At 38.3% G+C, this 15,620-nt stretch overlaps 1 protein-coding gene across 1 annotated transcript in view; it reads left to right on the top strand.

The window, feature by feature from the left end:
* Positions 1 to 399: 399 nt before the first annotated feature.
* The window catches only part of LOC121952271 (unconventional myosin-VIIa-like), a 37,395-nt gene continuing 22,174 nt past the window's right edge, over positions 400 to 15,620 (top strand). The window contains exons 1-16 of the mRNA XM_042498842.1: positions 400 to 417; positions 4,557 to 4,670; positions 5,174 to 5,326; positions 7,751 to 7,935; positions 8,295 to 8,416; positions 8,683 to 8,825; positions 8,951 to 9,064; positions 9,995 to 10,148; positions 10,337 to 10,413; positions 11,381 to 11,500; positions 11,629 to 11,771; positions 11,893 to 12,103; positions 12,245 to 12,380; positions 13,605 to 13,711; positions 14,133 to 14,174; positions 15,246 to 15,383. Coding sequence (XP_042354776.1) covers positions 400 to 417; positions 4,557 to 4,670; positions 5,174 to 5,326; positions 7,751 to 7,935; positions 8,295 to 8,416; positions 8,683 to 8,825; positions 8,951 to 9,064; positions 9,995 to 10,148; positions 10,337 to 10,413; positions 11,381 to 11,500; positions 11,629 to 11,771; positions 11,893 to 12,103; positions 12,245 to 12,380; positions 13,605 to 13,711; positions 14,133 to 14,174; positions 15,246 to 15,383 — 1,977 coding nt within the window. The remainder of the gene's footprint in view (positions 418 to 4,556; positions 4,671 to 5,173; positions 5,327 to 7,750; positions 7,936 to 8,294; positions 8,417 to 8,682; positions 8,826 to 8,950; positions 9,065 to 9,994; positions 10,149 to 10,336; positions 10,414 to 11,380; positions 11,501 to 11,628; positions 11,772 to 11,892; positions 12,104 to 12,244; positions 12,381 to 13,604; positions 13,712 to 14,132; positions 14,175 to 15,245; positions 15,384 to 15,620) is intronic.

Here is a 15,620-nt window from a genome sequence, read left to right as displayed (position 1 = left end):
GTGTAGCGGTATACCTTACACGTAGTATTTATACATTCACGTGCATAGGTTTAGTATGTTGGGTTTCTTTTTGTATTGTCCTTAATGCAGTTCACTTTTCAGAATAATATGAAGTGTATAATCACAGTTTTTCCGATGTTGAAGATTTGCATTCCTCTTATCTATTCAGCCACGGCCACTGCTCATTCAAAAGACCTACTATGTGAATTTATTCTAAAAACAGTTTATTACAAAGGATTGTTTTCAGTCTTTTTACATTGAAATTTTCAGCATTTTATGTTCAATCCATTTTGAAGACATGGTTTGTTCCTACAGTTGGATAACATCTGTGACTTGTCTCCTTTGCAGAGCACACACATGGTGACTTCTAATGTCCTGCTATCAACCCGAGGCTGAACCATGGTCATTCTGCAGCAGGTAGGTCACGTACAGCCGAAATGTCTCGATGTCTGTTTTCGTCTTACACCCTGTTATTTTTTTTTCTTAATCTCAATTTCTTTGAATGTTGCAACACCTGCCAGGCTTTCTGTTGTCAAATGACACATAATGTAGTTTACAGTGCTAACAACTGTATATCTACCACTTTAAAATTCACTGTAAGTTTTTAAATAATGGTACTTTTAAAAGTCGAAGTGGTGTTATGAAAAGGATAGTGTTTTATGGTATAGTACATATACTGCTGAAATCCAAAGACTGACACAACCTGCCAAGTATGTTGCTGATTTGTGATTCGACAACAGCTGTTCAGGACGGGGTTAAGCGGGAACAGTTTTTTTTTTTTTTTCATAGAGTCCCCCTAAAACCCAGAATTTAGTTGGTATTTCAGCACTCCTGGTTCCCTTGTCTTAGGAAAGTCAGTGAGGTTTTGAATGGGTTTTTGGTTAATGTCTGAAATAAGGTCTGTAATACAAGTTTAAACAATTTTCACGTTTTGTTTGACGACATAAAATACACCAGTAAATATCCCACTCATGAACTTTGTTTTTTTTAACAGGCGGTTGCCTAGTTTGTTTATAGCCTAATGTTAGCTTTAACTTCTGGCGGTTGCATTTAGGCTTCAAAAATCGTAAAAGTGGCGTTCATTTGTGAGGATTATCTTACTGAACAAAATATGAGTATCATACACACTTGTTTGCCACAGATATTAGTTTTTTGCTATAATCCAAAATACAATGGAAAAATCCAGTAGACTTTTTGACGAGGGAATCAGAGTGACAGTAACTTTGCTGGCCTACAGTAAAACATCATCGCCGGGGCACTCTATTGTGATATACACTGTTCATTCACTGTCACACACAGTTTTACTGACAACAATATATTGATGCATCTTACCCTACCCTACATACAGCAGAAGGTGATTCCTTTCTGGGCTGCAAAACTCACTACATCACCTTGTAGGTGACAGTGTTCATGAAAAGCTTAAATGTTTTAAACTCAGATAAGATGAAGGCAATTATAATATCAGTAACAGATTAGATAGAACTTGATAAATTAATGAAATTGTGGCAAGCGCAAAATCAGATTCAGGAAATACTGTAATAATAGAATGGATTAATTATATAGCAAAAAGAGGATGTTAAAGGGACAGTTCAACAACAAACCATAAATTCATATTTTTCCTCTGACCTTTAGTGCTGTTATAAATGTAGATTGTTTTGGTGTGAGTTTCCATGTGTTGGAGATATCGGCTTCTCTCCAATATAATAGAACTAGACAACACTCGACTTGTGATGCTCAAAGTCCCAGAAAAACCCCAAACTTTTGAAAAACTCAACAGCAACGTGTCTTTACAGAAATCATGACCTGTTTACTCAAGATAATTCACAGATTTCATGTAGGAACTATTTTCTGTCTACTGAACAACACCTGAACAACACAAACAAAAACTATGATTAATAGCATGATACATGGATGAAAAATTAAACACAGTTAAACATAATGCAGAGATGTATGCTCGTTGTTTGAGTCCCAGCACTCGAAATACAAAAGCAAGTCTCCTTAGTCAGTCAGATGCAGTTACCACAAATCAGGCCATCAACTGTTTGTCTTCAATTACTGGATCCCGGTACCTCTTCTCCCCCCAGAGTCCTGCAGGGCACGACTCAGACACACTGATCTGTTTCAGTCTCAGCTCACAGCCTCAGCTATGAATCTCATTGGATGTGAGACATCTGGATGTTGTTAAGTGGAAGCAAAAAATAGCATCCTTAAGGTCATGGTCTAGACTGAGCATTGAGAGCTTTGTGCTGCAGTGTTTTCTAGCAGCTTTTTTATGAGAAGCATTTAAACAAAAGGTGGGCAGTGCCACTTTTACTAGTTTAACTGCTTATAACCTGGGTGCAAAGTAAGGTACAAGGGGAAAATGGGTTTCATTTATGCCTCTTAATTAAGCACAGGTGTGTTTTGGGCACAATATGAATTCAAACTATCAGTGTCATCTCCCGTTTCCTTTGAAAGCCAGATAAACCTGCACCAGGTGCACTGCTAATAGAGTAATGCAGTAAGAGCAGTATTGTCACTGCAGCAAGTATGTGAGATGTTTAAACAGCGAAACAGAAAACTCTCATTTTAAATGTAACAGAGGAAACAGAATTAAATTTTAATTTTTGAAATAATCAGTGAAGTTACGCTGGTCCTTGTGCATAAATGCTCACAGCATCTCTCCTCCGAATGAGGAGTCGGACAGCAGCTCTTTTCTGGTCTCTGCTATGTTCACATTTTAGATGTGTATTCGGTGTTTTTCCCTTTAATTATGTATTATTTCGAGGGTTGACCCAATGCTTTGAAGCTTCAGTTGTTGCTGTCGTAATTTATGTCTAAATCTATATTTGAATGGTCCGTTTCTCTTTATCATAATCCCAGATAGCCCAAACTTTAGAGACAGTAATCCAAAATGATTAAATATGCATCATCATTAATTATTGGTTATTCTCAGACAAGGACATTTAAACCTAGTGATATTCCTAGTTTGACTACCTGTTACAGGCTTACAGGTATGTTAGCAAGATGTTGAAAGCGTCATTTCAAAATCTGCAAAAGAGACCCTCAAAAGTCGAGTGCCAGATCGGAATATTGCAAATCTACAACCAACTCAGCAATTATTCTTCTTCTGTTGAGTTTTTATGGCAGACTAGGCGCGTCTGGCTCATTGTTGCCTCACGCTTTTGATACCGGTCATTACACCCTAGCTGGCACCTACTGACCTAAACCCTGGGATACAGGCCTGTAACATGGAGATAATTACGGACTGTCCTGTCAGTTAGATGTTTATTGTGACTCTCCTCTCAGAGCTCTCAAAGAGACCTTCTCCACCCCAAATTTGGTCGCTTCCTAACATGGCAAATCACCTGAAAAAAGCTTTTTAGGTGCATCCACTGAAAACTGTTTAAAGAAATGTCCTCTTATGTCTCATTAACACCCTTCGCCTCTCTTGAAGCCTCAATTAATCGCGCATATTTTTCGCTGAAGCTTCAGTGCCCAAAAACTGGTATTAGAGACAGTCAAAATTATCTCACCCACCAGCAGCCCATCCGTGCATCCCTGCGTGCGTAACAAATCGATGTGCCTTGTGAATCTGCCTGTGTAGGCGCATCTTAACATCTGAATAATACGCCTTTAATTAGCAGAGAGATATTGCCCCACATTGACTTTACACCAGGTTTTTGTTGGTCAATGGTGCAATCGCTCACTGCTGCCTCACAGTAGCAGTATATCAACAATGAGCCCGACTTCACCTGACACACCCATGGGTGCACAGATGGGCACAAGTACATTTACTTTTTACACAATGTGGGCGCTGGCCCTGAAAATGACAGCTGTGTTAGTCTAAATGTGTATAATTACTGCAGTATGAACTAATTGGATTGCAAAATAACATACATTATGCACCCCACTAAATTAAGACTTTCTCTAACATTATCAAGCTCAGAGGTCAGGGGTTACATCACGTCCATACTGGGCTGAAGGCGGTCAGATTTAAGCCTTTTTCAGACTTAATCCTCCCATTCAGAGAGCTGGAAACTGGAAAAGCAGGAAACTCTGGGTGTGTGATGCAAGTCACATATTTTCCAGTTATTCAACATACATTATTAATAACCACACACATAAAAACAGTAAGATTAAAGAATAAACAACATGATAACGTAATCACATAACAACTAGCTAACACTAATCTCTGCTTGCTGTTAAAATGTGTTGGTAGTTACTTTTGGGTTGTTTATTGACCTTTAATAAAACCCATTTATATGTTGCACATTCAAGCATATTTTGGATATATATATTTTTTTATTGTGAATATATTTATTTCCTTTTTATGGTTCTATGGTTTGGACTTTTATATTATGTGCTTTTTTTTTCCTCTTACTATATTCATTTGTATTCACCAACATATAATTCCATGTAAATGAAAACTTGCTTGGGACCAAACCTGATTCTCTCATCATTTATTTGCCATTTTCTCTTGTAATTTTCTATTTCCTCTTTTATGTTAATTCTTTATAATAATTATAATAAATTAGTCATATTAAACCGAAAGCTATGTTTGTATAATAATCCAGGGGGACTATGTGTGGTTGGACCTTAAAACGGGCCGAGAGTTTGACGTCCCTGTGGGAGCCGTGGTCAAACTGTGTGACTCGGGACAGATCCAGGTTCTGGATGATGAAGGAAGGGTAAGTCAACAGCAGTACAGAGAGTATATATCAGTTATTGTTATTGTGTGTACAGATGTGATGTACGCATAGCTTGCAGTGTATCATTTTTATATCTGATGTTTGTAGTTTGTGATATTGTCCTTTATGTGTTTGTTTAAACTGCCTTGAGAATGATGATCATTCAGTGGTGGGAAGTACATTTATTTTAACAAAGACAAATAAACTCAATGAGGATAAAAAATATATATATATATATATATATATATATATATATATATATATATAAACAAATATTATTAATAATAAAAATAATATCAAGCAAAAGAGACAACATAAAATGAGATGTTGATAACATAAATAAAACATAAATAAAAAATAATGTATATAAAATTCTTAATCATAAGCTTTGCTGAATAAGGAGGCCTGAAGTTCATGGTTAAAGAGTTTTGTTGTAATAAACCAAAATACCCCAGACCACCGTCCACTCTGATCCACTCTGACTTCTTTTCCCACTCACGCAGGAACACTGGATTTCCCCCCAAAATGCAACAAACATCAAGCCCATGCACCCCACCTCCGTCCACGGAGTGGAGGACATGATCCGTCTGGGCGACCTCAACGAAGCTGGCATCCTACGAAACCTGTTCATCCGCTACAATGAACGCGTCATCTATGTTAGTAACACCCCCTGCAACTCTTATCCACAAAGAGAACACAAAAGTTTATAGTCATCTGCAGTGTAACAGAGACAGAGAGAGCTTTTGTCTCACTTTACATGGCAGGAGGAACGTGGGATTTGGCTACAACCCAGTGACGTTCTTACTCAGGTTAAGCTGTTTATCTGAGATACTCTGCAGTTGAGTTTACATGTTGCTATAAATAAAGCAATAAACAGAAGTACCAGGTTTACTTATGAAGGGGATAGAAACAGGGATTGAGATGTGCTCTTGTAAACAGGAGGGCGTATTAGGGCCATTGTCGGTTAACAAACAAACAAATAAATAATCGAAGCTGGAGGGGTAACATTCCAAGAAAAAAACTCAGTGTATATCCATGGTAAAACTGTAAATTTAACATAAAAAACTTGCATATTCTCTCATATTAAAGTGGTAAATTTAAGAGAAAAAACATAAATTCACTGCCAGTTTCAGTTCTCATTTATAGACTGATTGACCTAGTATTTTCAGTTTTTAACTGTGTACATAAACTGGGTGAAGCACAGGACTTTGCCCGTTGCTTGAGCGTCCAATCAAGATTATGGTTCAAAAGTAGTTTCAAAATCAAAGTTGTGTCAGCGTTCGTAACAACTTAAGTGCTCCATATTTTAATTTTTTTTTTTACAATGGCCTGAATATGCTGTTGCATGTAAGTGTCACTTGCATATAATTAGAGTTACAAAAATTGCTATATTTTAATTAATATTAATAATATTACTACACTTAATTTTTATTCAGCACCTTTCAAAACAAAGTGCTTTACAGTAAAACAGTACACATTTAAAACACAAGTAGAATGAACAAACTAAAATGTCGCCAAAGTTAAAGATAAATACAAGAAGGCAAAAACTGAAATAAAGATAATAAACAAGAATTCAAATCAATAATATATCAATAGTAAAGACAGCTCAGATAAAATTGGGATATTCTCTCCAATTCTTTACATTTTTAGGAGAGACTCAAATGCAAACACAGTGACTCAGACAAACAAGAGTGTCTTTATCTGTTGTGAATGTTTTTATTTAAAGTTAAAAGCAACAGCTAACTACTTACTTTTTTAAATACATAGATTAACCCAAAACCTGGCTACTTTGGTTACCATGGTTCAGGAAGTAAAATCTCTGTGCCATAAACAGCTTCTTCTCACCCAAACTGAGCTGATCCTGGTCACACCTTTGTAGGCGGTATCGTTTGTAGTTGCCGCTAAACAGTTCAGTTGACTAAAGGGGGGTAAGCTCCTAAAAACTCGTATGTTGGTATGTATTCCTTTTGACTGTGAGTCCACGTTAGTTCTGTAATAGTTTTTGGTTGTTTTGCTCTCTCTCTCCATGTAGACAAATTGTGGTGGAAGGGTAAGTATGAAATTGAAATAGATTTTTTTGTTGCCACATCTTCCTAACGTTTGTTTTTCTGAGGTTTGTTCTATCTAAACTAATAGCTGTGGGTGGTGAGAGCAGCCATGGATGTCATTTTATTTTAATTTTTCCCATTATCACAAGATTGCGACTGAGGCAAGTTCATTGTGAAGCACACTTTGTGCACAAAGGTGCTTTACACGAGTGAAAAATCAAGAATTAAAAAAAAATGCATCTGAAAAAGAAATGAACTGTTTTAAAGAAAAGTTAAATGATCACATTCAAAGCTGCTCAAAGCAGAGACCAACTTTAAAGTTTTAAAGGTTGTTTTTTTTGTAGCTGTGTGGTGCAAAGAGACAAAAAAAATGTGTGTCGTTTCATCTCCAGGATCCAGATGACATAAGACGCATAGATGGTTAAGAGTACGGTAACAGACAGTCAGAGATTCATTTTTTGTCTTAAACCACTGAAAGACTGAAGGAGAGTTAGATGAGATGACTGATAAAACTCTTATGAAGACTTAATTTTAAGAAATGATTTAATTTTAACCAGGGTAATATTGCAGTTTTATTCATGGCTTCTCTTGGTTTCTGTATGTTTTCTTGCTTTTTTTAATGACTGCTTTTAACGTCTTTTTTTTTATCCAGCTTATTCTGTAGATGTTAAAAACACATTTAAATGATTAGATCCATGATATAAATCTTCACAATGATTCTAGAAACTTTAAACGTGCTGCAGGAATTAAACTTTCATGTGATTAATTTAGTTAATTCTGTCAACGCAATACATTTTTCAGTCACTCAGATTAGGACAACAATCAAATTAGAGTCAAATAAGCTGTAATTGTCAATGAATCAAAGAAAAAAATGATAGGAGGAAATCAAGTATGATCATATCTGAAACTATCTTAATGATCTGAAAACTGAACAACAGTGGTTCATATAAGTAGAGAATATTCTGTTTCTAACATGCATTAAAGCATTTTTTTTTTTAAACATCCGCTGTTCTGTTTTTTGGGTTCCTGCAGACGTATACTGGCTCAATCCTGGTTGCAGTCAATCCATACCAGCTGCTTCCCATCTACACTGCAGACCAGATACGCCTCTACACCAACAAGAAGATTGGCGAGATGCCGCCGCACATATTCGCCATAGCAGACAACTGTTACTTCAACATGCAGCGGAACAACAAGGACCAGTGCTGCATCATCAGGTGCGAGCTGAACGTGCGGTTAACATCCGCTCAAAGTAATGAACGTATGACATTCATAAACCACATAAAAAACAAGACACACACAACCTTCAGCTTTAAAAGGTTGTAAACTACTGATGTAGAGCACTGACAGTTAAATAATTAGAAATGCTGTATTATTATTGCACGACCACAACTTAAATCGATAAAACATATGTTTAATGTATACTTCTTACAAGCTTATTTGCTTTCTTGCTGAGAATTAGATGAGAGGATCAATACCACTGTCATGTCTGTAGGCTATATATGACCTGCATTAGAAAGACAGAGCGTGTCTGTGTGTTTTTTCGAGTGTGTAACGGTCCTGTCTTTTGTGACAGCGGTGAGTCTGGAGCGGGGAAGACGGAGAGCACAAAGCTGATTCTGCAGTTCCTCGCAGCTATTAGCGGTCAGCACTCCTGGATAGAGCAGCAAGTCCTGGAGGCCACGCCCATCCTCGAAGGTCAGACGGCAGCAGTGTTTCTGAACTCAAAAATAAATGTAAATCCAGAAAAATACACTACGAATCTAGTCAGGAATACAGTCATATACATTTTAATTTTTTAATTCATTTTATTCCAAGATTAAGAATGAACTTTAAACCTTAGAGGTTAAATTGAATCAATTTTTCATCAATCCTTCATATTTCTACTATACACTAAAGCCACACTCTCCTGTCACCCAGCTGTGTTGCTTTTTTCTCATCGAATGACTTGTCAATTTATTCAGCCTTTGGAAATGCCAAGACCATTCGTAATGACAACTCCAGCCGCTTTGGGGAGTACATAGGTACCCACTTCAACAAGCGAGGGGCCATTGAAGGAGCCAAGATAGAGCAGTACCTGCTGGAAAAGTCCCGTGTGTGTCGACAGGTGAGACATCGAATCGTAGTGTAAGTTTGAACACCGTCAGTGTCAGTGAAGGAAACAGTTGTGACTTCAGGCCTTTTCGGTTCAGTTTTGTCCAGTTTTCTGACTCTCCCCGCTGTTTCGTCAAGGCTCCAGATGAGAGGAACTACCATATTTTTTACTGCATGCTGAAGGGGATGGGCCCAGAGATGAAGGCCAAGCTGGGCCTGGGCCTCGCCACAGACTATGCCTACCTCACCATGGTGAGTCTATGATGGAGTGAGACATCATTCATACTGTATGTCTTTGTGTTGAATGATAAAAAGAAGCCATAACTGAGCTTTAATTAAAAGTGAGGTCTGGATCTGTTTACATCCACTTCCAGTGTGGTATAATATATTGACAAATAAACATACTTTTTCATTAAAACTGACCAGTACTTTGATCGATGTGACGAGGATCAGTTTGTGTCTTTTGAAGTTGGGTTGTATGACGTAATTATCCATAGTCAGTGAATATGGTTGGATGAAGTACCTGGAAGCCATACATGAGTGCAGGTACAGATTTCTTACCAGAAATCGCCGTACTGGCCGCGGGTTCGAGTCCGGCCTCAGCCCTTTGCTGCATGTCATCCCCTCTCTCTCTCTCTACCCCTTTCACGCTACGTCTCTCCTATCTGTCAAAGGCAATAAAAGCCCCCAAAAATATCTTTTAAAAAAAGAAACGGTAGTGGAGTAAATGTAAGAGTTGACAAAAATATGAAAACTCAAGTCAAGTACAGATACTCCCAAAAAGTACTTAAGTACCTTAACAAAGTATTATTACTTTGTTACATTACACCACTGTCAGTGTATTGTATACAGCAGAAATCAGTGTGAATGCCTCCAGTTTGGAGAAGCAGGCAGGAGTAACCTAACCTAAAAAGCACATAAAAACAATCACTATCTGCATAAGTGTACACTATATTTAGTATATTTTCACTGCTTTACCTCACTGTCAGGCTGCACTTTCTATCAGCAAATCCACCACACTCAAAAACAGAAGTTTTACTCTGCAGAACACGGGAGATGCTGGTCGGTTAGGTAATTTGTGTTATTGTGTGACTTAGGTGAATCCAAACTTGCTCTTTAAAACACCAAAGTCACACAGTAACATTAGATAAGCTAAAGTTCTCTGTATCTTTAATGTTACAGGGTAACTGTACAGCGTGTGACGGTCGAGACGACCTGAGTGATTACTCCAGCATCTTGTCGGCCATGAAGGTCCTCATGTTTACTGAGACGGAGAACTGGGAGATCTCCAAGCTGCTGGCCTCCATCCTGCACATGGGCAACCTGCGCTTTGAGGGTATAATAAACTGCACAATTTGCTTATAAGGGTCTGTTTTTGTCAACTGTGTCGGAGAAGTGATGCTAATGTACTTTATTGCATAATATTGAGCGGTAGTGAAAAAAAAAAATATGACTACACAGTACAGAGTACACAGATCAGAAAAGATCTGTGAGGAAAACTATGATCTTTTTGTTTTTTCTCAGCTCGGACGTATGACAACCTGGACGCCTGTGTGGTTGTGAGATCTCCTGACCTGAGTACTGCGGCTTCACTCATGGAGGTGTGTACCTGTTTGTTTGTGAGCATGTGTGTATGTACTAGAAGCAGTGGTGAGGGAAGTTTTCAGATCCTTCACTCAAGTAAAAGTATTAGTACTACACTGTAGAAAAGATCCTTTACAAGTAAAACACCTGAATTAAAAATGTGACTTTAAGGGTTACTTTGGTATTCTCTACCTGGACCCTATTTTCCAATGTTTTTGTGTTGAGTGACTAATGGGAACAACAACTTTTTGAAAAAATTGATCCAGTTCTAAGCAAGAGGGCTGCAGCCAGCAGCAGCGAAACAGGCTGCATTGTAACCACTAAGGGCATTTGTGCAACATCAATGTATGCACATTTTAAGTGCTGTTTTTTGTTACTGACAGGCTCAAACTGTTTTCATAAGTAGAAAAAGGATCCCTGCAGAGATACACCTTTTTGTTTAATGGAAACAGCTCAGAAATTACTTTCATCAAACCCACCAGACTCTATACTCTAATTATACTACCAATTTACTAAGTATACTCTGAATTCGTATTATTAAAAAAATCTAAAGGGATGCCGCAAACCTTAACATTTGAGAATCAGGAACCTTGAAATGTACTTACATGAAAAAATATGATTAAAATAATCAGTAGATTATCTGTCAGTTGACACTGAATTGATTAATTGACTATTCATTTCAGCTGTACTTGTTTAAACTGTTGGATTACATTTTCTGTAAGAAAACGACATATTTTATAACGTCTTTATTTTTTTTTATGTAAAAGTCTTATTGTGTGTCTAGTAGTACACATAACTAGGACTGTCAAATGTAAAAAGTACAATATCTCCTTTGAGATGATGATGTGACACCTACTGATGATGGGTTCAGTGATGGATGACGCAGCACATCGGTTATTGAGAAACACATTGTGAAGCTGCTTCAAACTTGAGTCCATTTCCGCTCCTTTTTTTTTTAACGCTGTATATTTTGCACTGCTGCAGGTGGAGCCCAAAGATGTGATGGTGTGTTTGACCACACGAACCCTGATCACACGTGGTGAAAGTGTCGCCACGCCTCTCAGTGTGGAACAAGGCCTGGATGTCAGGGATGCCTTCGTCAAGGTGACGATATTTTACCACAAATACAGAAATCTCTTATCAGAAATCCTTTAAATTTCTGATCATAAGGGCTTGATTGAGAAAATAGCTTATATTTTATGGCAGTGGATCGACACACTTTTGTCTTCCAGGGGATCTACGGGCGGCTGTTTGTCTGGATTGTTGATAAGATCAATGCTGCTATATACAGACCACCATCCTGCGAGAGTAACATCATGCGCAGGTCGATCGGGTTGCTGGACATCTTTGGTTTTGAAAACTTCACCGTCAACAGGTGATTTTGATTTGAAGCCTTGTCTTAGAAAAACCTTGTTTGAACCCCTGTTTGTCAAACTTAATACTGAACTTTTACACCTCCTGCTCCCTGCTGTCTCTCTAATTTTTCTTCACTGCAGCTTCGAACAGTTGTGCATCAACTTTGCCAACGAGAACTTGCAACAGTTCTTTGTTCGCCACGTCTTCAAACTGGAGCAGGAGGAGTACAACCTGGAGGACATCAGCTGGCAGCACATCGAGTTCACAGACAACCAGGACGCTCTGGATATGATCGCCAACAAACCCATGAACATCATCTCCCTCATCGATGAGGAGAGCAAGTTCCCGAAGGTGCAATACACGAGTGAATCACAAGTTTCAGTGATTTATAGTTTTCCAATTTGGGGTATTTTACAAGATCAGCCACATTTGTAGATACAGTTCAATATAGGAAGTCAACAGATTTATTTTTCTTTTCTTGTCTTTTGTCAGGGGACTGATAATACGATGCTGTACAAGCTCAACTCGCAGCACAAGCTCAACACAAACTACATCCCTCCTAAAAACAGCTACGAAACCCAGTTTGGTATCCAACACTTTGCTGGAGTGGTGCAGTACGAGACCAGAGGTGTGTTCCTTTTCTTCTTTTGTTTCATGCTACTGCTTCTCTTGGTTATTACCTGTTATTGAAGGGTTACATTGCATCTTTTTTCTCTGACTCACAAGCAAGGATTCACGAAAAAATAAAGGTCAGATAGGGTGCAAGAAGGAGCGATCCAAAATTCTGTTGACTTGAACAAACTCACCAGCCTCATAATGCCACATATACACAGATGTAAAGACATAGAAAGAGGCCTGTGGCAATAAACGAAACCCTTCCTGACATGAACTGTTTGAACTGTTGGTTGGACAAAACAAACACTGTGACGGTGTCACATTGGGCTCTGGGTAAATGTGAGTGCATTTTTCACTATTTTCATAATTTTTACAAGCCAAAGAATTAGGGTTTCCACCAGTGTAATGCAATTTTAAATGTATTTTTTAAAAAATGAACATCCAGTAACTTGAGGGGTCAAAACTTAGCAACAGCTCAAATCATTTCTCTAACCACTTACTGCTCTTCACCCCCTGTTGCATATAAGCTTCTCTCTGCTGCATTTTGTCCTTGGCAACATGCTGTGACTCTCCATGACACACAGGGCTGTTTTTTTCTAGCTTTTTGGGACCCCATGTAATCTTGTTTTGCCCCTATTTCTGTCACTCCTGCATAGGCCTACACACCAAATCTGCATAATTTTCCATATTCATATGAAACCAAATGCTACTTTTTTTAAACATAAAAAAATCATTTAATGTAACCTAGCTGCATTATATCAAAACCAAGTGTCTCTGCTGCCCCTCAAAAAAGACACTTGCGATCTGGCCCAACAACCTCTCAGGGGAAAGAATCAATTCATTACTGGAGAACATAATCAGCAGATTAATCCATAATGAAAATAAAAATAAGCTCCACCTCAACCAACAACTCATTTTACATCATTAACGCACAAGTAATAATATTCTAATGATATAATTTATAATAGTGTAACCGTCATTTCCTGATTATACTTACATACCTATACTTTTGTAACTTTTTTAATGCAAGACTAATTTTTCCCCTGAGCCCTGATGATGCAGACTGACAGTCACAAAAACTGTCTAATGACTTCATGTTTAAAGCTCTTGGTTTGTTTGTAAAAAAAAAAAAGGAAAAAAACAGTGTGAACAAAAACTCTACAAGAACTGAAAGGCAGCCATGTATTTTTCGGACCACAAATGACTTTACAGTTTTCTCTCTCCGTCCCTCCTCCAGGCTTCCTGGAAAAAAACCGAGACAGCCTCCACACTGACATCATCCAGCTCGTCCACTCGTCCAAGAACAAGTTCATCAAGCAGATCTTCCAGGCTGACGTGGCCATGGTGAGACCAACAAATCCTTAATACCTCTAGATTTTTGCTTGCATGAATACCTGTAATTAGGGTTGCCACCCGTCCTGTATAATACAGAATCGTCACATTTAAAGGTAAAATGTGCTTTCCCATATTGAATCACACACTCAAAAAAACCCTCTTATTTTGTTTCCCTCTGGCACGGGGCTGCGAGGTGTCCTTTATTTTTCCACCCAGAAGGTGGCAACCCTACCTGTAATACCGAACTCTTCTTTTTTTTAAACTTTTGTTATGACTTTTGTTTTGCTGTCTTTAAGTGATAATGTCACCGGTGACTTTTGCCTCCCTTTAGCTTTTCTCCTCCCGGTGTTGGCTTTTAACTAATGCCGCAGCTCCTCCTCTCACTCTGCTGTCTCTCCTCTGTTTCCTCTGTCTTCTCCTCTCACATCAGTTTCTGTGTGGCTATCAGCAGCCCAGCACCCCTGCTCCCAAGGTAATCAACGGCCTTTAGCAACATGTGGTCTCTCAAAAACCCTGTGTGTTAAACTGAATAAAACCCATGAACCCAAACTCCCCTTCCCTTCCTCGAGCTCTTTTTTATCCTGCAGGTGTGCAGTTTGTTGTAGCAGAAACCAGAGGGAGAAATGTGTTTATTCCATGAGATTCATTGTTGAGAATTTAACTAGCAAACTCTTTGACGTGCACCTCTCACTCGTTATCCATGTCCAATACACGGAGAACTGTGGGGCTTTTGAAACAGGAAGTGCTGTGATGTCTTTCTGCTTCACTGAGAGGATAACAGCTGTCAGAGATTTGTTTTGTTTCCTGTTTCATTTGTCTGTGATGTGCAGTAGTCATGATGTGTTTGTGCCCCCCGTGTTTCCATTGTGTACCACTGTGTTTAAATGTTCTGCCACATGCTGCAAACCATCAACAAAATGTGACAAAACAAAAACTCGACTGTCTCCAACAGAGTGATTTGGATTTTTAAAATTAAAGTGACAAATTAAAATTTTATTAAACAACAGGTCAGTTCTGGCATTTTTATGTTTGGCTTGAGAAAGAAGTGACATGCAGCGATGGCCAACTGAAGTGGTAAAAATTAGAAAATGAGTACAAAATTCAAATTGCATGTTCTGAAAGGGGACTTCTGAAACCGAGTAATTGTGTTTGTTTTAAGTAACCAAATATGAAAGCCCACTCTTTTGTAATATTCTTGAATTTAGTCTTGTAAAAAAGAGTCTTGTGAAATAAGTTTTAGCTCTAGGTGAGAGAAATGAAAGCAAGGATAGTTTACTGTCTAACAATGATACATTTTTGGAGGCACAATGAAGGTAAAAATAGCATTCTAGTTATGAATATGATCGAAAAAAAACACAAAATTTACTTTTCTGTAGTTTCAAAGGAGTGGAAGTGTAAAATTCTGAGGCATATGCTCATGTGGGTTGGCAGTAAATCAAAATGTGATGATTTACTGTATCTAGTTGTATGTGTACTTGTTCATTTGGGTTGGTGAAACATAAGTTTATGTGTTTCTACCGTGTGTTTGTGTGTGTGTTTGCAGGGTGTTGAGACGAGGAAGCGCTCCCCAACTCTGAGCAGTCAGTTCAAACGTTCCCTTGAGATGCTGATGAGGACGCTCAGCGTGTGTCAGCCGTTCTTTGTTCGCTGTATAAAACCCAACGAGCTCAAAAAGCCCATGGTGAGACCATTTCCTCCCCGTTCTTCACAAAATACTTTCTAATTTTGCGCTGTTCAGTCTCTAAAATTTTTTGCTCAAGCTCCCCAAAAACATTGATCTTCCCATTTAGCTGTCGGCTAGAAAGCATCTCGCAACATTGAATATAAACACCTGCACAGACTGATTATGTTACATTTTCATGGTACTTTAAGCTTGTTTTTACTGTGTCCTCTTAAGTTCTGTTGCCCTTAAAATCTC

Source organism: Plectropomus leopardus, chromosome 13 (genome assembly GCF_008729295.1).
Source record: "Plectropomus leopardus isolate mb chromosome 13, YSFRI_Pleo_2.0, whole genome shotgun sequence".
NCBI classification, from domain to species: Eukaryota; Metazoa; Chordata; class Actinopteri; order Perciformes; family Serranidae; genus Plectropomus; species Plectropomus leopardus.
The sequence above is the reverse complement of the archived record's forward strand: the minus strand, read 5'-3'. Positions and strand labels throughout refer to the sequence as shown.